The sequence below is a fragment of the Myxine glutinosa genome, chromosome 2 (assembly GCF_964187855.1).
Source record: "Myxine glutinosa chromosome 2, kmMyxGlut1.1, whole genome shotgun sequence".
Lineage (NCBI taxonomy): Eukaryota > Metazoa > Chordata > Myxini > Myxiniformes > Myxinidae > Myxine > Myxine glutinosa.
Window position 1 is genome coordinate 141,543,579 of NC_136262.1, and position 20,551 is coordinate 141,564,129.

The following is a 20,551-nucleotide window of genomic DNA, read 5'->3' on the forward strand; positions in this document are numbered from 1 at the left end:
TTAGTCCCAAACCCATCTCTCTCTGTTCCCACCTTTCCCAGTCGAACCCAACTGCTCCTGGACTCTGTGTCCTTCTCTCCTGACAAGGTGGAGGAGTTTTTGTCTAACCTCGACTCTGATTCTGCAACTGGACCAGACGGCATCAGCCCACAGGTCCTAAAATCCTGCTCTGCCGCTCTATCTCACCCTCTCTCTGTTCTTTTCACCCTATCTTTTGCTCAAGGTCATCTGCCAGCATCCTGGAAATCAGCAAACATTACCGCTTTACACAAAAAAGGTGCAAAAACAGATCCTTTTAACTACAGACCAATCAGCCTGCTCCCAATTATCAGCAAAGTCATGGAATCCATCATTGCTTCGGATATGAAATCTTTCCTCTTCTCCAATGGCTTGATCTCTGATCATCAATTTGGATTCAGACCAGGTCACTCTACTCTGGACATGCTGCTTCTCCTGTCTCAACAATGGATGGAGGTCCTCAATGCCAAACAGGAAATCAGAGCTGTCTCCCTCGACATATCACGTGCCTTCGATACGGTCTGGCACCCAGCTCTGCTCACCAAACTCTACTCCTATGGTATCCATGGAAATCTCCATGCATGGTTTGCGGACTTCCTCTCTGGTCGTAGTCAACGTGTGGCCCTGAATGGATTTCTCTCATCTCCCCTTCCTGTTCAGGCTGGAGTTCCCCAAGGCAGTGTGCTGGGCCCTGTGCTTTTTCTGGTCTTTATCAATGATCTCTCCGACTCTCTGGAAAATCCTCTCTATCTCTTTGCTGATGACTCCACTCTCTGCCGCTCCATTCCTCTTCCCTCAGATCGGCAGTCTGCAGCCTCCTCACTCTCTGAAGACCTGGACAAAATCACAGACTGGTCAAACAAGTGGAACATGTCTTTCAATCCTGACAAATCTCACACTCTTACGATGTCTCTCCGAAAAGATCGACTGGACAACCCTCCCATCTACTTTCTCAACAATCCTCTCCAAGAAGTTCTGTCGCTGAAGCTTTTGGGTCTCACTATCTGCCATGATCTTTCTTGGGAAAACCACATTTCCAAGCTGGCCTGCAAAGCCAGTCGCCGACTGGGCATCCTCCGTCGTGCGAAGTCCTTCCTTGGCACACCTGAGCTCCTCACCACGTACAAGGCTTTCATCCGCAGCTCAATGGAATACTGCTCTCCCCTCTGGGCTGGTGCTCCTGCCTCACACCTAGCTCGTCTTCACGCTGTTGAAAGCAAAGCATTCAGAATCATTGGAATCTCCCGTGATGAAGCTAACTCCAAGGGCCTCTCACTCACTCACCGCAGGCAGGTTGGTGGTCTTTCCGTCTTCTACCGACTCCTCTCCGGCCTTGCTCCCCCAGCTCTCTCTGTGCTCTGTCCCCCAAATATTCCTACAGGTCGCACAAGATCTGCCAGCAAGCCTCTGATGGTTAAACTGCCGAAATCTCGGCTCTCTGCTCACCTTCACTCCTTCATTCCTCTTTTCTCCCGCCTCTGGAACAAACTCCCACACTCCCTTCAATCCCACTCCTCCCTCCAGGTCTTTAAAACAGCTGTTCACCACCATCTCTTATCTTCCCCCATCCAAAACCTTGATCTTTTCTACCCCCACTAATTCACCCCAGATCCACCTTGTTTGTAATTCCAACTTCTTTCCTGGTAGTCCTGGCAGTGTCCATATGTTTTATGCCTCTCCCACCCCCTTTCCCATGCCTCCCCCCCAAAGCCCTCTCCCTCCCACAGATCTCTCGATGTCTCCATGTCTCTCGGTTCCTGCTCTAAAATGTTGTGTTTGTGTCCTTCCCCCTCTCTCCCCATCTTGTCTACCGCTCCCGATGTTATTTGTTCTATGTGTCGGTTTGTCAGTTATGTGTTGGTTTGTCGGTTTGTCTTTCTGTGTGATAAATGTTCGCTCTTTCAGAAGCCTCGATCTTGTATACAAAAAAAAGAAAAGGAAAAAAAAGGGCGTTCCCGTAGTTAGTTCCATAAAGCATACATGAAGGACACCCTAATATCCCTGTTCAGTAGCTTATTTCCTTATTATGTGTATTAGGGTAAGGCCTTGTCTTCCATTAAGATGACACTCCATTGCACCAAGTGAAATAAGATAGATTCCCCTTCATTCCCCATTCCCACTCCCAAAGCCTCAATTGCCAGCTACATCCCCTCCAAGCCTCCATTGCCAACTGCACTGGGCAGTTTGCCAGGTTTGCTACAGCTGTGGTTGTTGATTTCGCCCCAAAACCACCATTGAACATGTGCTCGGGTCGGGGAAGAAAGGCGTGTCTCCACCTTGTCATAGAGGGGAGGAGTGAGTCAGCCCCACTCAACCAACCATGAACCAGGGGTTGGACTTGGAGAGGGTGTGGGGAGAAACATCAAGGAGGTTCGCGAAGGTTCAGGGGCGTGGCATATATAACCCGCAGAAGACGCCCCCACCTCAGATGAGTCCTGGAAAAAGCACGCGACGTCCACACAGCAGCAGCCACAGCAGCAACAACAGCAGCAGCCACAGCAGCAACAACAGCAGCTTCAGCCACAGCAGCGTGGGGCCTTGACGGCAGTTCTTGAGCAGGGCCGCGAAGGAACGGCGGCTGTTAAACGAGCTGATCGATAAAGGGCGGCGGCTGCTAATCCCCGACCCGACCGTGCTGCGGGTCCAGCTGAACCTTCCTCCCCCTCCCTCCAGCCATCCACCTCCTGCGATTCCTATCATCATTCCCCACGTGAGTCTGTCCTTGTTTGTTCTGTCCCTGGGTTAATTAAGACTGAAGGTAAGCTAGCGTTGCACTGTGTCTCTAATATCTTCTGTAAATTATTTTCTTATCTTTCCTTCTTCCTTGGTTACTTTTGGTTGTAAATAGTAAATAAATTATATTCGTATTCCCTATTTTTGTCTTCTTCTTCTTCTTCCCATCCGTGTCGCTTTTGTCTTTTCCATATTGAATATCTGTGGCGCGATCCGGCCAACGTTCGGGAATCGGGTTAGTCGGGGTAACTGTTCGGCCGCGGTGCCATCCGCTCGGCAAATCAACATCCTTATCCGCGGTCCGTAACAATTGGTGTCAGGAGTGGGATTCGAACCCACGCCTCCAAGGGAGTGAGATACGAGGCCCGAACCAAATTTTAAAAAAAATCTAGAAAAGATTTGGTCAAAATTTGGAGCGGCCAAGATTTAGTTTTTTAAATCATAAATTTGAAAGTCGCGCCATGGCTGGTCAAGGCGACGGGATGCCGGTGGGGGAGCTAGAAGAGGGGTTAGGGGTAACCCAGGATCAGAGGGAGGAAATGGAGGAGAACAATGAGGAGGTGGTTGAGGAGGTTTCAGGCGCGCAAAATGGCGCCCTCACGCACGTGGTTGGAGGGCCCCAAAATGGCGGCGCCGCGGAGGGTGAGCCCGCGGTGGCGGCTGGGGACGCTGGGCAAACCGGGTTTGACCTCAGATTATTCTTGACCCAACTGAATGCAAAAATGGATAGGATGGGGGACCAAATGGGGGCAATGAGGGACGAAGCGAGGGGTACCAGTGCCCAAATTGGGAAGATAGACAATAATTTTAAGGGGTTGGACAGTAAATTTGAGGTGTTAGACAACGGGATAAAAGGGGTGAAAAATGGGTTAACAGGGGTGGAAAATAGAATGGCTGCCAAGGAGAATCAGATAGAGGGGGTGAAAAATGGGTTAAGGGGGTTAGAAAACACAATGGGCGACAAATTGCGGGAAGTAGGGGAGCAATCCGCCCGGGAAATCAAACGGATGGGGAACCAGATAGAGGAGGTGAAAATCGGGTGAGAAGGTAAATTGGATGCTCAGAGGGATGAATTGGGACAGATGAGGGTGGCATCTACAAAAGAGATGGAGGAGATGGAGGAGATGAAGGAGGAGATACGACGAGGTGTAAGCGAGGAGGTCTCGGGGATACGCGAGGAGGTTAAGCGAGGAGGTCTCGGGGGTACGCGAGGAGGTAAAGCGAGGTGAGAAGCGTATGGAGAAAGAGGTGAGGAATAATACGGCTAGGTTACAGGGGGGAATAGAGGGTCTGACGTGGGGAGTAGAACAGCTGACAGTGGGGCAAAAGGAACTCGTGGACCAAGTGGAAAAGAACACTGCAATAATCGGGGGGTAAAAACGGACCCAGACAAAATTAAAGCGGTGGAGAAGTGGCCCGCACCACGTACCATCAAAGAGGTGCGGGGATTTTTGGGACTCTGCTCCTACTACCGGCGTTTTGTGGCGAAATTTGCGGAGTTGGCCCGTCCCCTCCACCGGCTTACGGAGAAGGGGACGCGATTTAATTGGACACGGGAGTGCCACGAGGCCTTCCAAAAATTGAAGGGGTGTCTAACATCCGCACCCCTTCTAGCTTACCCCACTAGTGACGGGACATTTACCCTGGACACGGATGCGAGCCAGGAAGGATTGGGCGCAGTTTTGTCTCAGACACAGGAGGGCGTGGATAGAGTGATTGGTTATTATAGTTGGGCCTTAAGTAGGCCCGAGCGAAATTATTGTGTTACTCGCAAAGAGTTATTGGCTATGCTGGCTGCCATGAACCATTTCCACCCGTACCCGTACGGACGGAAATTTTCAGTTCGAACTGACCATTCCTCCTTGCAATGGCTCCTTCGGTTCAAGGAACCGGAGGGCCAAATTGCAAGGTGGTTGGAAAAGTTGCAGCAGTACGATTTTGATGTGACCCATAGGGCCGGGAAGGCCCATGGTAATGCAGACGCACTCTCTCGGCGTCGTTGTCTGGGAGAAAACTGCAAATTTTGTGCGAGACACGAGGAGAGGGAGCAATTGGGCGATTCTGCCCCGATTCTCGTCGTCCGGGCAACCCGGGTGAGAGGGCCAATTTTGCCACTAACCGCGGACGAGGAATTTGGAGAGTTGGCTTGGAGCACGGCCCAGCAGGAGGATCCTGTTCTGGGGCCGGTTTTCCAATGGGTCAAATTGGGGCAAAGACCAAAGTGGGAAGAGGTCACCTCCCTCGGGGCGCAAACAAAGGCGTATTGGGCTCAGTGGCAGACCCTGGAATTGAAAGGCAACATCTTATATCGCAAGTGGGTGGAGGCTCCCTCTGATAGAACTTCCTGGCTGGTGATAGTCCCTGACAAATTTAAGAACGTCATATTGCAACAGGTGCATGGTACCCGCTCTGGCGGCCATTTGGGCAGGACAAAGACAACATCTCGGGTCCGCCGGAGGTTCTATTGGGTGAATATGGGGCGCGACATACAGGACTGGTGTCGGAGATGCGATGCCTGTTCTGCCAAAAAGGGACCAGTACGGAGGATGAGGGCCCCCCTTCAATTACACCAGGTGGGGGCCCCCCTTGAGCGGGTGGCTATGGATATACTAGGACCGCTGCCCCGCACCCGCCAGGGTAATAAGTATATCCTCGTTGTAATGGACTATTTCACCAAGTGGCCGGAGGCCTATGCCCTCCCCAACCAAGAAGCCGGGGTGGTAGCACAGGCCTTCGTGGAAGGATTTGTATGTCGGCACGGGATTCCCCAGGAGCTGCACACCGATCAGGGACGAAATTTTGAGAGCCAATTATTAAAAGATGTGTGCAGACTCCTGTCAATTCGGAAAACCAGAACCACGCCCTTGCGGCCACAATCTGACGGGATGGTGGAAAGGTTCAATCGAACATTGATCCAACAACTGGCATTGTTCACCACCACCCGTCAGGATGACTGGGACGAACATCTCCCATACTTGTTAATGGCCTACCGAACCAGCCAGCACGGGGCCACCACATGCAGTCCAGTGTTGCTTATGTATGGGCGGGAGTTACGGGCTCCCGCCGACTTGCTATGCGGTCCCGTGCCAGACACCATGGATACACCGCCGAGGGAGGGTTACGCACGTCACTTGGAGGAAGGCATGGAGCGGGTCCATGCCTTCGCCCGCCGCCAGCTCCATCTGGCGGGGGCCAAGATGAAGCGCAGGTACGACGACCGGAGCCAGGGGAGTCAATACGCTCCGGGGATGAAGATTTGGTTCTTTAATCCCCGGAGGCGGAAGGGCAGGTGCCCAAAACTCACCCCCCCCCCCCCCCCTGGCAAGGCCCGGGAGTCGTCCTGTCGCAAGCCTGTGACGTGGTCGTTAAGATCAAAATGGGGCCACGGGCCCTCCCTCGGATCGTCCATGCCGACCGGATAAGACCTTCTGCCGGCGAGCAGGCGCCCTCATGGATCGCCTCGGCTCCAGATGCCGAGGCAGGACCCAGTACCTCTTGCGACGGTGGCTCGTAGCATCAGAGGACTGGGGGGGGGGGGGGGGGGGGAGTGGAAGATGCCCAATGTGGTGGGATGGCAACTCTGCCATCTCTCACAGCGGGGGCAAAGGAGCACTAGTCTTATGGGGTTGGCAGTGAAAACTAGCCCAGGAGGGTTAGGATAATGATAGGGATCTAGAGAAGATGACAATAGGTAATGTTAAGATTAGGTAGTGACAATGATACCTGTAGTGGGGACGCAGGTAGATTAGTTTGGATGATAATGACGTGGTATGTGCTTAGTTTAAAGGGAAGACGGGGAGCACTAAGTTAGCAGGGCAACAGGTAGATTAGATGATGCCGTGTGTATGGTTAAAAGGTGTGATTGCACAGGTGTGCAACTGGACAGGTGGATGGAGCAGTGTATGAGGGAGTGATGGTGATGTGTGTTGTGTTGACCAAATGGTCCAGGAAGGAAGGAGGGTGCAGGTGGCACCAGGTGTGATTGCACAGGTGTGCAACGACAGGTGTATGGAGAATGGTTGTATGGAATAAATGGTATGGAGTATTGGAATGGATGGTCATGGAGTGAGTATGGTGGAAACTATGGAGTGGAGTGGATGGTGTGAAGGTGTGAATGGGGGAAGGATGGACCCCCATCACGAATACCCGGGGAGGGTAGTGTAAATGTTAGGTAGAGGGTATAGGTAAATTATGGTTGGATATTGGAATCTGTGGTGCGGGTGAAAGAATGGTATTTGGATGGGTGCATTAGTGTTGTGGAAATGGCTGGGCGTGTAGCCTGTTAGTGTGTGTAGTTGGTTTGGGCACTCCACCACTGTGAGGTTGTCGGCCAGGTGAGGCCGCAGGTGGGCTCTGGGAGCCGGTAGAGTTGTTGTGGATGGGGCCCGAGGATCCGGAGGACGGACCCGGGTAGCCCAGTGCCAGAGGGCACCGAGGGGTGACAGAGCCAGGAGGGGCCTTCCCCAATTAGATAGGTTAGGGTGAGGAGCTAGGTAAGCTCGGGTGGCAACTGCAGTGGTGGAGGTGTGCAGGTGGGTAGACCTGCTGGGAGAGCTACACGACCCAGCCCGGAAATTGTGCAAGGGCACCGGGAGATGAATCGGGGGAGTGAGACCCCACATTGAAAAGCACCACAGTTTGGTCAATGGGAATTGGTTTTTTAAAACCACATAGAGTAAGATTGTCAATGGTTTGGCAGGGAAAGACCCCGGGTAGTGTAAAGTGTGTTAGTCATTTAGAGGATAGTTAGGATTAAGAATCTGCTCGCACCATCTACATCTACTCACCTGGGATGACGTACCTCCACACCATGCCATGTTTTGTTGTTTTTATGATGCAAATGTTTGGATTGTGAGATGCATCATGACGTGGGTGTGACATTGTGCTTTGTTGTTCCATCTCTTCCTCCTTATGAGGATTGATGATGAATTGGGTGATGGCAAATTTTGGTTAGAGGGATTGTGGAGACGAATTGGGTATAAGGGAAATATGGGGAAGACGTGACATTAGCAACGAATTTGTAAATGTGTAGATTTTTGTAAATATGGGGTAAGGGCAAGGGTAGTGTAGGTGACAGGGGGGGTGACGTACGGTAGGGACGAGCTTTCTCACTTCGCTCTCCGTACGCACTTCACCTTGCATTGCCTTGTTTGATGTGTACCCTTGAGACCTTACCCCTCGCTCATCTGTCTTCCACCCTTTGTCTTCCACATGAGGACCTGTGCGCCACTGGGCGCCGAGGGGAGCGTGCGTGAGTCCGCCATTGTGCGCCCGGAACTCCCAGAACCAGCATCGATGCACCACATTATGGACCACATGTCTGTGGCTGAGCACCACTTATGGACCCCATGGGTTGGGGCATGGCCCCTCTGCTGGAACCGGCCATGAAGGCCCGAAATCTTGCTGGCGGACCTTGATCACAGGGCACCGATGCCCCACAGGTGAACCACACTAGTCGGCCCTGTGGGCCATAAATAAAGAAAATAAAAATGGACACGTTGGGTGCATTTTAATCGTGCAAATAGGCCGCCAGCAAAGAAGATGACAACATCAGGAAAATAGTAATAGCCAGCAGAGGGAGCCGAAGAGCAAGAGACCACCAGCGGGGTTAGGGGTTGTTGGTTTATTTTTATTGATGACCAGTGATGACTGTGCACCGATTGGTGCTTGAGGGTGTGTTGGTGCGTTTTGGGTGCTTTCATGGTGCATTGATGCAGAGCAGACTGTCTCCCCCCCAGAAAGAACAATCACAGGTCCTGGGTTGCGTTTTGTAAATAAAGTAACGTCATTGTAAATAATGCTCCCCACCGTCAATGTATAGTTTGAAGACCATTCCGCAATTCGGTTAGCTGTGGGCGTGAGTCTGTTAGGTAGGGTGCAATGGAGCAGCCGGACATATTTATTTATGTTTTTAAACTGTCGCACTCAGGGTCAGGTTAAATGTAGAGGGAACTACACCTACGTGCCACACTAAAAGTTAAAGTTGTAGGCCCGGGACGTGCCTAAGAGGAGGAGGGTGCAGTGTTGTGGATATGAGAATGGTTTGTTTTTTTATTGTTGTTGTAAAAGGTTGTTGAAAATATCGCCCCTCCTCCTTCCGTTTGTGGTTGTATAAAGGTCAAAGGGCGTTCCCATAGTTAGTTCCATAAAGCAGACATGAAGGACACCGTAATATCCCTGTTCAGTAGCTTATTTCCTTATTATGTGTATTAGGGTAAGGCCATGTCTTCCATTAAGATAACACTCCATTGCACCAAGTGAAATAAGATAGATTCCCCTTCATTCCCCATTCCCACTCCCAAAGCCTCAATTGCCAGCTACATCCCCTCCAAGCCTCCATTGCCAACTGCACTGGGCAGTTTGCCAGGTTTGCTACAGCTGTGGTTGTTGATTTCGCCCCAAAACCACCATTGAACATGTGTTCGGGTCGGGGAAGAAAGGCGTGTCTCCACCTCGTCATAGAGGGGAGGAGTGAGTCAGCCCCACTCAACCAACCACGAACCAGGGGTTGGACTTGGAGGGTGTGGAGAGAAACATCAAGGAGGTTCGCGAAGGTTCAGGGGCGTGGCATATATAACCCGCAGAAGACACCCCCACCTCAGATGAGTCCTGGAAAAAGCACGCGACGTCCACACAGCAGCAGCAGCAGCAGCAGCAGCAACAACAACAGCAGCAACAACAGCAGCAGCCACAGCAGCGTGGGGCCTTGATGGCAGTTCTTGAGCAGGGCCGCGAAGGAACGGCGGCTGTTAAACGAGCTGATCAATAAAGGGCGGCGGCTGCTAATCCCCGACCCGACCGTGCTGCGGGTCCAGCTGAACCTTCCTCCCCCTCCAGCCATCCACCTCCTGCGATTCCTATCATTATTCCCCGCGTGAGTCTGTCCTTGTTTGTTCTGTCCCTGGGTTAATTAAGACTGTAGGTAAGCTAGCGTTGCACTGTGTCTCTAATATCTTCTGTAAATTATTTTCTTATCTTTCCTTCTTCCTTGGTTACTTTTGGTTGTAAATAGTAAATAAATTATATTTGTATTCCCTATTTTTGTCTTCTTCTTCTTCTTCCCATCCGTGTCGCTTTTGTCTTTTCCATATTGAATATCTGTGGCGCGATCCGGCCAACGTTCGGGAATCGGGTTAGTCGGGGTAACTGTTCGGCCGGGGTGCCATCCGCTCGGCAAATCAACATCCTTATCCGAGGTCCGTAACAATATATATATATATATACATATATACATACATATATACATACATATATATATACATATATACATACATATATACATACATATATACATACATATATACATATATACATATATATATACATATATACATACATATATACATACATATATACATATATACATATATATATACATATATACATATATATACATATAGTATACATATATATACATATATACATATATACATATATACATATATTTACATATATACATATATATACATATATACATATATACATATATATATATATATATACATATATATATATATATATATACATATATATATATATATATATACATATATACATATATATATATATATATACATATATATATATATATATATATATACATATATATATACATATATACATATATATATATATATATATATACATATATATATACATATATACATATATATATATATATATATATATATATATATATATATATATATATACATATACATATATATATAATACATATATACATATACATATATATATATATATATATATATATATACATATATATATACATATACATATATATATATATACATATACATATATATATATACACACATGTATACAGTCACGTGAAAAAGTAAGTACACCCAATGTAAAGTTTTGACTTTCAACATATTTCAACATAGCTATTTGATCTTCATTTCAAAAATATTGATAGATAAAGGTGATATAATATAACAAATGTCATGAAACATTTACATTTTGTAGTCCATTGTATAATTTAAATAAACATAATGCAAATTTCGCATGTGGAATAAGTATGTACACCCTTGGCTCCAATAGGAGTTATTGCCCCCTTTGCAGAAATAACCTCAAGTAGGCGTTTCTTATAACTGTCTACCAGTCTCTGACATCAACTGGGATACATTTTTGCCCACTCCTCCATGCAGAATTATTTCAGCTGTGTGATATTTGAGGGGTTTCTTGCATGCACATCTCGTTTCAAATCCCCCACAACATCTCGATGGGATTTAGACCCGGGCTTTGACTTGGCCATTCCAGAACCCTCCATTTCTTTCTTTTCAGCCATTCCTTGGTGGATTTACTGGTATGTTTAGGGTCATTGTCATGTTGCAAGGTCCACCTCCGGTTGAGCTTCAACTTTCCGACAGATGGCCTCACATTATCCTCAAGCACCCTCTGGTACAATGAAGAATTCACAGTGGATTCTATGATGGTGAGCTGCCCAGGCCCTGATGCAGCAAAGCTGCCCCAAACCATAATATTTCCATCACCATGCTTTACAGTTGGTATCAGATTATTGTGGTCAAATGCTGTCTTTGGTTTTCGCCAAACATGTCTTCTGGTACTGTAGCCAAATAGCTCTACCTTTGAATCATCTTTCCAGAGCACATTGTTCCAGAAGTGCTGGTCTTTGCCAAGGTGTTCATTGGCAAACTTTAGTCTTGCCCTGATGTTCTTTGTGGACAGCAAAGGTTTCCTCCAGGCACACCTCCCATGTAGATCAAATTTGTGCAGCCTCTTTCTAATGGTAGACTCGTGCACTTTGACATCAACAGTGGCAAGAGCTACCTGTTGGTCACGTGATGACATTCTGGGGTTCTTAGAGACTTCTTTCACCATCTTGCGGTCTGCTCTCGGGCTGAACTTGCTGGGGCGGCCTGGCCTGAACAAGTTGGCAGTTGTTTGGAATATTCTCCACTTGTAGATGATCTTCCAGACAGTCGAATTATTGATTTCAAATTGTTTGGAGATCTTTTTAAATCCCTTCCCAGATTCGTCGGCATCTATAACCTTCTTTCTGAAGGCCTCAGAGCTCTTTTGATCTAGACATGGTGACGCCGCACACTTCAACAACAAAGAGCAAACCAAACTAAATGTGAGGTTTAAATAAGACAGGTTCCTCCAAGATCCTCTCTAACGATGTTCTATTCATTTGCACCTGAGCTGGTGCACCTGATTCTAATTTTAGGTATTTGAAGGAATGATAAATGTAGGGGTGTACTTACTTTTTCCACATGCGAAATTTGCATTTATGTTTATTTAAATGATACAATGGACTACAATATGTAAATGTTTCATGATATTTGTTATATTATATCACCTTTATCTCTCAATATTGTTGAAATGAAGATCAAATAGCTGTATGTTGAAATTTGTTGAAAAAGTCAAAACTTTACATGGGGTGTTCTTACTTTTTTACGTGACTGTATATGTGTGTGTACAAGAGTGGCCACAAAGTCCCTTTGCATAATAGTGTGTTCTCTGTTACATGTTTGTTTTATTTGTTTTCCAGGTATGGCTTCAGCATGACGGACACCAGTGAGTACACGATAGAAGAGAGACTGATTACTTGTGTTTGGGTTCACGACCGCCCAAAGGTGTTTGGGTGGACAAGATTTTCGCAGAGGTTCGATAAGCCAGCTCCTACGCGCGACATGGTGAGGGCATGGAAGAAGAAGGCTTTTTCAAAAGGGAGTGTCCTTGATTTGACTTGATTTAGAGCAAGGCTCTTCTGTAGCGATTTCCCACCATTAAATGAAGATGAAGCGTACTTCTTTCGGATGAGTGTGCTATTTACCTCAGCAATCGATCCAGGAATGTTTATTTTTGGTGCAAAGAAAATCCTCATTTTTATGAGGAAATTTAACAGCATCCTCCTCATGTGATTTGGGCAGAAATGTCAGATCACTTGATAGGGCCATATTTTTTCGATACAATTGTCAATCACACTGCTTATTTGAACTTGCTTCAGACGTGGTTTGTTCAACTGTGTTTGTTTGTTTTTTTTGTTGTTTTTTTTGTACAGAGTCGAGGCTCATGAAAGAGCTAACACTTATCAAACAAACAAATCAAACAAACAAGCAAACAAAGTATATAAAAAGGGGAGCGGTCGACAAGATGGGGAGAGAAGGGGAGGAAGCACACAAACAACATTTGAGAGCAGGGACATCGGGAGATGTTTTTGGAGGGAGAGGGCCTGGGGGGAGGCAGGATAGGTATAAAACGCAAGGACACCAAGGACTTCCAGGAAAGAAGTCAAAAGTCACCTCAAAAAAGTGGATTTGGGGTGAAATTAGCGGGGGTAGAAAAGATCAAGGTTTTGGATTGGGGAAGATAAGAGATGGTGGTGAACAGCCGTTTTAAAGACCTGGAGGGAGGAGTGGGATTGAAGAGAGTGAGGGAGTTTGTTCCAGAGGCGGGAGAAAAGAGGAATGAAGGAATGAAGGAGTGAAGGTGAGCAGAGAGTCTTGATTTTGGCAGTTTAACCATAAGAGGGTTGCAGGCAGATCTTGTGCGAGCTGCAGGAATATTTGGGGGACAGAGCCCAGAGAGAGCTGGGGGAGCAAGGCCGGAGACGAGTCGGTAGAAGACGGAAAGACCACCAACCTGCCTGCGGTGGTTAAGTGAAAGGCCCTCGGAGATAGCGTCATCGCGGGAGATTCCAATGATTTTGAACGCTTTGGTTTCAACAGCGTGAAGACGAGCTAGGTGTGAGGCAGGAGCACCAGCCCAGAGGGGAGAGCAGTACTCCATTGAGCTGCGGATGAAAGCCTTGTATGTGGTGAGGAGCTCAGGTGTGCCAAGGAAGGACATCGCATGACGGAGGATGCCCAGTCGGCGACTGGCTTTGGAGGCCAGCTTGGAAATGTGGTTTTCCCAGGAAAGATCATGGCAGATAGTGAGACCCAAAAGCTTGAGTGACAGAACTTCTTGGAGAGGATTATTCAGAAAGTAGATGGGAGGGTTGTCCAGTCAGTCTTTTCGGAGAGACATCGTAAGAGTGTGAGATTTGTCAGGATTGAAAGACATGTTCCACTTGTTTGCCCAGTCTGATTTTGTTCAGGTCTGCAGTGTGAGGAGGCTGAAGACTGCCGATCTGAGGGATGAGGAATGGAGCGGCATAGAGTGGAGTCAGCAGCAAAGAGATAGAGAGGATTTTCAAGAGAGTCAGAGAGATCATTGATGAAGACCAGAAAAGGCACAGGGCCCAGAACACTGCCTTGGGGAACTCCAGCCTGAACAGGAAGAGGAGATGAGAGAAACCCATTCAGGGCCACACGTTGACGACGACTAGAGAGGAAGTCCGCCAGCCATGCGTGGAGATTTCCATGGATACTAATGGAGGAGTGTTTGGTGAGCAGAACGGGGTGCCAGACCGTATCGAAGGCACGTGATATGTCGAGGGAGACAGCTCTAATTTCCTGTTTGGCATTGAGGACCTCCATCCATTGTTGAGACAGCAGAAGCAGCATGTCCAGAGTAGAGTAACCTGGTCTGAAACCAAATTGATGATCAGAGATCAAGCCATTGGAGAAGAGGAAAGATTTCATTTCCGAAGCAATGATGGATTCCATGACTTTGCTGATAATTGGGAGAAGGCTGATTGGTCCTGTAGTTGCTAGGATCTGTTTTTGCACCTTTTTTGTGCAAAGCGGTGATGTTGGCTGATTTCCAAGCAGACGGCAGTTGACCTTGAGCAAAAGAGAGGGTGAAGAGAACAGAGAGAGGGAGTGAAAGAGCGGAAGAACAGGATTTTATGACCCGTGGGCTGATGCCGTCAGGTCCAGTTGCAGAATCAGAGTCGAGGGTTGACAGAAACTTTTCCACCTTGTCAGGAGGAAAGGACACAGAGTCCAGGAGCAGCTGGGTAAGACTGGGTATGGTGGGTACAGAGAGGGATTGGTTTGGGACACAAGATTTAGAGGCAAACACGGAGTTGAGGCATTCAGCTTTTTCACGTGCGGAGTCAGCTGTGTAGCCGTTTGAGGTAAGGGAGGGGATGGAGGGGGAACAAACACCAGAAACAGATTTGACCAGACGCCACCAGGATTTGGAAGAGGGAGACAGATAAGAGAGGTCGGTCTTGAGAACGGAGAGATATTGTTTCCTGGCTCTCCTGAGGGTGGACACACACTTGTTTCGGGCTTTGTGAAAGGAAATGAGATTTCCTTCCGTTGGCTTTTGCTTTCCAGGAGACGAAGGCAAATTGTTTCTGGGCAACAGCCTCACCACAAGATTCCGTGTACCATGGACGGGAGGAAGGGTATGACAACTGAAGACGAGATGGGATAAATCTGTGCATGAGAGAGAGCAATTTACTGTGGAAGAATTCCCAGGATGAGTTGATGTCAGAGGTGGTAGAGATTGGAGACCAGTCCAGATGATTGATGGCTGCTTGAAGACCGTGCCAGTTGGCCTGAGTGAAATGCCAGACTCGTCGATGCTGAGCAGGCTCCCTGAGAATGGTCAGAGAGATGTCGACTTTAACAAGGACATGATCAGATGATCCGATTGGAGCAGAAAAAGAGCAGCAGCCATTTTCAGGGAAGTTAGACATAACCAAGTCCAGAAGAGAAGATGCTCCGTTGACTGAGATCCGGGTCGGGAAATTGACAGATTGTGTCAGTCCCAGTGAGTCGCAGAAGTCCTTTGCTGAGAAGCCATGGCTGGTGAGAGAGGTACCCACCCCCAGCCAACTGGCATGGTGACAATTGAAATCACCACATATGAGGAAGAGAGAGTTGGGATGAGTAGATAGAAGTTGGTCCATATTATCAGACAGCGAGATGTAGATGGAGTCATCACTGTTTGGTGGACGGTACAACACCCATATGAACAAGAGGTGGGAGCGAAGGGGATGAATATGTACATGCGTGAGAAGTTTCGAGGCAACAGCTGTCCTGCAACAAGATGGTGCACCAGAACATTATGCTCTCACAGTTAGAGAATATCTTGATGACAAATTCAGTGGACGATGGATTGGACGTGGATCTGAGATAGTGTGGCCTCCTCAAGGTCCGGACTTAACAACACGTGACAACTCACTTTGGGGCATTGTGAAAGAGGAAATTTCCCTTCTCCACCTAACAACAGTTGAAGACCTCAAAACAGCGGTCAGGGGCTGCTTTTATGACCTCCAGCCCTCAACATGAAAGAAAATGTCCAGAAGAACATGGAGAAAAACTCAAATTGGCGGAGAATGGAGGGGGCATACAGATAAAGTCTAACTAAATTCTAACTGCATGCACAGGGACTTTGTGGCCATTCTGCGTGTGTGTGTATATATATATATATATATGTGTGTGTGTGTGTGTGTGTGTGTGTGTGTGTGTGTGTGTGAGTATGTACATGTGTGTGTATGTACATGTGTGTGTGTGTGTGTGCATATGTACATGTGTGTATGTACATGTGTGTATGTACATGTGTGTGTGTGTGTGTACATGTGTGTGTGTATGTACATGTGTGTGTGTATGTACATGTGTGTGTGTATGTACATGTGTGTGTGTATGTACATGTGTGTGTGTGTGTGTAAATGTGTGTGTATGTACGTGTGTGTGTGTGTGTGTGTGTGTGTGTGTGTGTGTGTGCATATGTACATGTGTGTGTGTATGTACATATGTGTGTGTATGTACGTGTGTGTGTATGTACGTGTGTGTGTATGTACGTGTATGTGTATGTACGTGTATGTACGTGTATGTGTATGTACGTGTATGTACGTGTATGTGTATGTATGTATGTATGTATGTATGTGTATGTATGTATGTGTATATGTATGTATCTGTGTATGTGTGTGTGTATGTATCTATGTATGTGTGTGTATGTATCCATGTATGTGTATGTGTGTGTATGTATCTGTGTATATATGTGTGTATGTGCATGTATATGTGTGTATATGTGTGTGTATATGTATGTATGTGTATGTATATGTGTATGTATGTACATGTGTGTGCATGTATGTGTTTGTGTGTATGTATCTGTGTATATGTGTGTGTATGTACATGTGTGTGTGTATGTACATGTGTGTGTATGTATATGTGTGTGTATGTATATGTGTGTATGTATTGTTACGTGCTCCTCCCCGACCCCCTGGTCATGGTGTACCTCCGAGCCCCGAGAGGAGTCACGGCAGAAAAATGTGTTATTCTGTGTGTCAAAGATCAACAGAGAAGCCACCCCAATTGTTACTCACAAACAAATATTGTATTAAGATCACACAAGAATAACAGTACAACAACAATTGTATTCAAAAGTACAATCAATATGTCCTATGATGGTACCATCAGTCTCGTAATATATAACTCGCTGTGCTCCAAGTGAGTGAAACACGAACATTCCCCAATGTCTCTTATTCCCGGCTTCAAGATGAAGTTGATTCGCTCCAGCGATCGCCAGAACGATGTCCAATCGAGACCAGAATCCCATGCGGATGGCAAGAACCAAGTCACCACCGAAGCTGTACAAAGGCGCCCTCAGGGCGCCTGGGAAATCCAAAGGCGCCGTACAGGCGACAGAGATCACACCCTCGGGTATGGACGAAGTAACCTTCAAAAAGCCACGTCACACACGCCCCACCCAGATCAACGTCTGCATGCGGTGAAAATGGTCGGAAAGAGACGAAACCGCGAGCGAAGCACAAGTCCTGCACGAGTCAAAATGGCCGACGACTCGGTCTCGTGGCGCACGGCACGGCGATGATTCTCTCCTGAATCGATCGCAAAACCTGACACGCAGGTTAATCTGTCACAGCGCTAACCACTCTGTCGTAGGAATCCCTTCCCTGGGAAACCCGAAAGTTCGCTAGTGACTGTTGTTCGCCAACGTTCGCTCCAGACCGCAAATAGCTCGGCTCCTTCTTGTCCGACTCTCTTGCTCCGCCCTTTCTTTCTCTTCGTCCTCCGGTTCCCGATCCGGTTTCCTGTTTCTTTTAACATTAACTTTTTTACATTTTGAAAACAGCTCATGGACAATAAACCTTTTGAAAGCAATAATAGTATATGGAATCAGAAATATTTACAGTGGATGCAAACCACAACGGAAGTGACGAATCCATAACAGTATGTGTGTATGTATATATGTGTGTATGTGTGTGTGTGTATGTATGTATATGTGTGTGTATGTATGTATGTATGTATGGTTTTGTGTCTCTCCCCCCCCCCCCCCCCACCCCCCCCCCCCCCAGCGCTCTCCCTTCGAACAGATCTCCCGATGTCCCTGTTCTCTGCTGTTGTGCTTGTGTGCTTCCCTCTCTCTCTCCCCATCTTGTCTCCCCCTCCCCTTATTGTTTTATGTGTCCGTTTATGTTTTTATGTTTTTGTGTTTTATATGCTAATATGTCTTTAATGTGCTAGCTCTTAAACGAGCCTCGATCTTGTATACAAGAAAAATAAAAATAATAATTTGTGTGCGTGCACATCTGAAAAAAACATTAAAAAAAAAAAAACAGGGCTGGGGCAAGGCCGATCTCCACCAAATTTTGCATACTCGTTTGTCGTGCCCAGATTCAGGGGCACTACCAACGCAATCATGCACGCAACCCCCGTCCCCTCTGAGTCAGAGGGAGATTACTTGTGTTTTTGGCCTGCACATGCCACAGGACAAGTGGTTTAATGACCCTTGCTGCAGACTTGGGTTATCAGGTATTGCAAAAAATATATATATAATTCCCAACCTCTGCCACACTCCAGGCTGCTCCCAAAGAGAACTAGGTACTTCCAGTTAATGAAATAGGTAAATAAACCGCAATGCTGATAATAATACTCCACCATTAAACTTTATATTCATGGATCAAATTTGTAAACCTGCCAAGGGTAAAGATGTCAATTAGCCCAAGGGAGGTAGGGTGGAGAAATACCAGGTAAATCAGCACACAAAATGTAATCAAACCCGTTTGTGGTTGCAAAATGGTTTCTCATTATGAAAAAATAATAATAATAAAAAAACAACAAAATGGTTGACGACCAATTGTCTCTGAAGAAGGTGTGCTTCAAATAAAGTGCCCTTGGAGGTGCAGACCGATTGGTGTATTGAAAAACTGCATGGGGGAGAAGGGGAGAGAGGGAAAGGGATGGAGAGGGAGAAATGGGGGGGGAGGGGAGTGAAAGATGGGGGGGGTAGGGGGGGAATGAGAAAGATAGGATGGACAGGGGAGGAGGGGTCGAGTGGTGGGGGGGGGGGGGGGTGAACTCACCCACATTCTTTATCGTCCCATTACAGGCCTCCTCTCCTTTGCCAACAGCCAACCGTGTTACCATAGTTAGGATGAGGACGATGTATTTCATCATGTCGAACATTTCATCATGTCGAATAAACTATGATCCAAGGTGAGAAAGTAGAACAGGATAATATTTTGGAATTTAAAGAATATCAAAACAGCATCATAAAATATCAGGGTGGATTTTTTTGTTTTTGTTTACATCGTCGAGGCTCATGGAAGAGCGAGTACAAGTACACTGAATGGATCAGGATGTAACATGACAAGCAACAGCAGAGAGAGGGAGGGGGGGGAGGGGGGGCGGGTGTGGAAGTGATTATACACAGTAAATTACAATACAGGTGAGTGTGCCGTCATACACAGTATGTGACCGTATAATACAGGTGAGTGCGTCGTACACAGTAGCAGACAGTATAATCAATACAGGTGAGTGTGCCGTCATACACAGTAGGTGACCGTATAATACAGGTGAGTGCGTCGTACACAGTAGCAGACAGTATAATCAATACAGGTGAGTGTGCCGTCATACACAGGAAGTGACAGTACAATACAGGTGAGTGTGACTTCGTACACTGTAGCCGAGAGCACCACACAGATGAGTTCCGCAGCAGTCTTGACCCAGTGAGATGTTCAATTTCGAATGACGTCATTAGTTTCCGCCAATTAGACCTGAACGGACGGAGAAAAGAGAACCAAACAAACGGCCGTGAAAGGCAAGGTAAATGTGTAAAGGTAATACAGTAGCGTACTTTATATATAGATGATTATTATCATTAGATCGAGACGTTCCTGTATAAATAAACTCGCTGAAAGGTACCGGTATTATCAAATATAAACATTATTTAACAAACATTATTATAGTTTCACAAAGTAACAAATAAAGGTACAAGTTGAAGAAACATTAAAACACCTTCACAAACTTACCTCACAGCATACCGGAATTCGTGCCGTCACGCAAATTTATTCATACCTGTGATGATCTTCTTCTTCTTCTGGTACACTTCAAATAAACGTCACTTCCATGTAAATACCTTCACGTTTTCTTCTTTTAACGTCTCAAAGAACAAAATTGTTCATTCATGGAGATTTTAATATGAAATAGAAATCAGCAAAACGACATTTAAACGTTACTAATATAAACTTACCTGTCCACACCTTTATTTATTTTTTCATTAAAATGTGGACAGACCTTTTTTTGAATACCTTGAAGGAGCTGTGGCTCCCACGTCGATCGAAAGAATGGACGCGACAAAAAGCTTGAATTCATCTGAGCTGCTTTATTAGAATCAAACACTCAGGCACTCTGGGAAAAACGTTTTACGGTCGGCAATATATATCTATTCCGCCAGGGGGTTTGCCCAGGCCTGGCGCCAGGGGGCGTGGCCCCGCGGGCCGGCTGCGGCCTGGCAAGCCGAGGGCGAGCCTGCCCGGGCGTCCCGACCGAGGCCTGGCAAGTCGAGCGCGGGCCTGCCCGGGCGTCCTGGACGAGCCCGGCCTGGTGATCGCTCCGCGTCCTTGATAGGTGCAAGGCGATTGTGTAACCCCAGCGGCAGCCGCTACACA

At 47.0% G+C, this 20,551-nt stretch overlaps 1 protein-coding gene across 1 annotated transcript in view; it reads right to left on the reverse strand.

Annotated features, from left to right (window-relative positions):
* The window catches only part of LOC137421199 (uncharacterized), a 93,593-nt gene extending 73,628 nt beyond the window's left edge, over positions 1-19,965 (reverse strand). The window contains exons 1-3 of the mRNA XM_068106997.2: positions 19,913-19,965; positions 19,560-19,657; positions 18,965-19,085 (exon numbers count right to left, since the gene is read on the reverse strand). Of these exons, the coding sequence (XP_067963098.1) occupies positions 18,965-19,067 (103 nt within the window). The 5' untranslated portion in view covers positions 19,068-19,085; positions 19,560-19,657; positions 19,913-19,965. The remainder of the gene's footprint in view (positions 1-18,964; positions 19,086-19,559; positions 19,658-19,912) is intronic.
* Between the last annotated feature and the right edge of the window lie 586 nt (positions 19,966-20,551).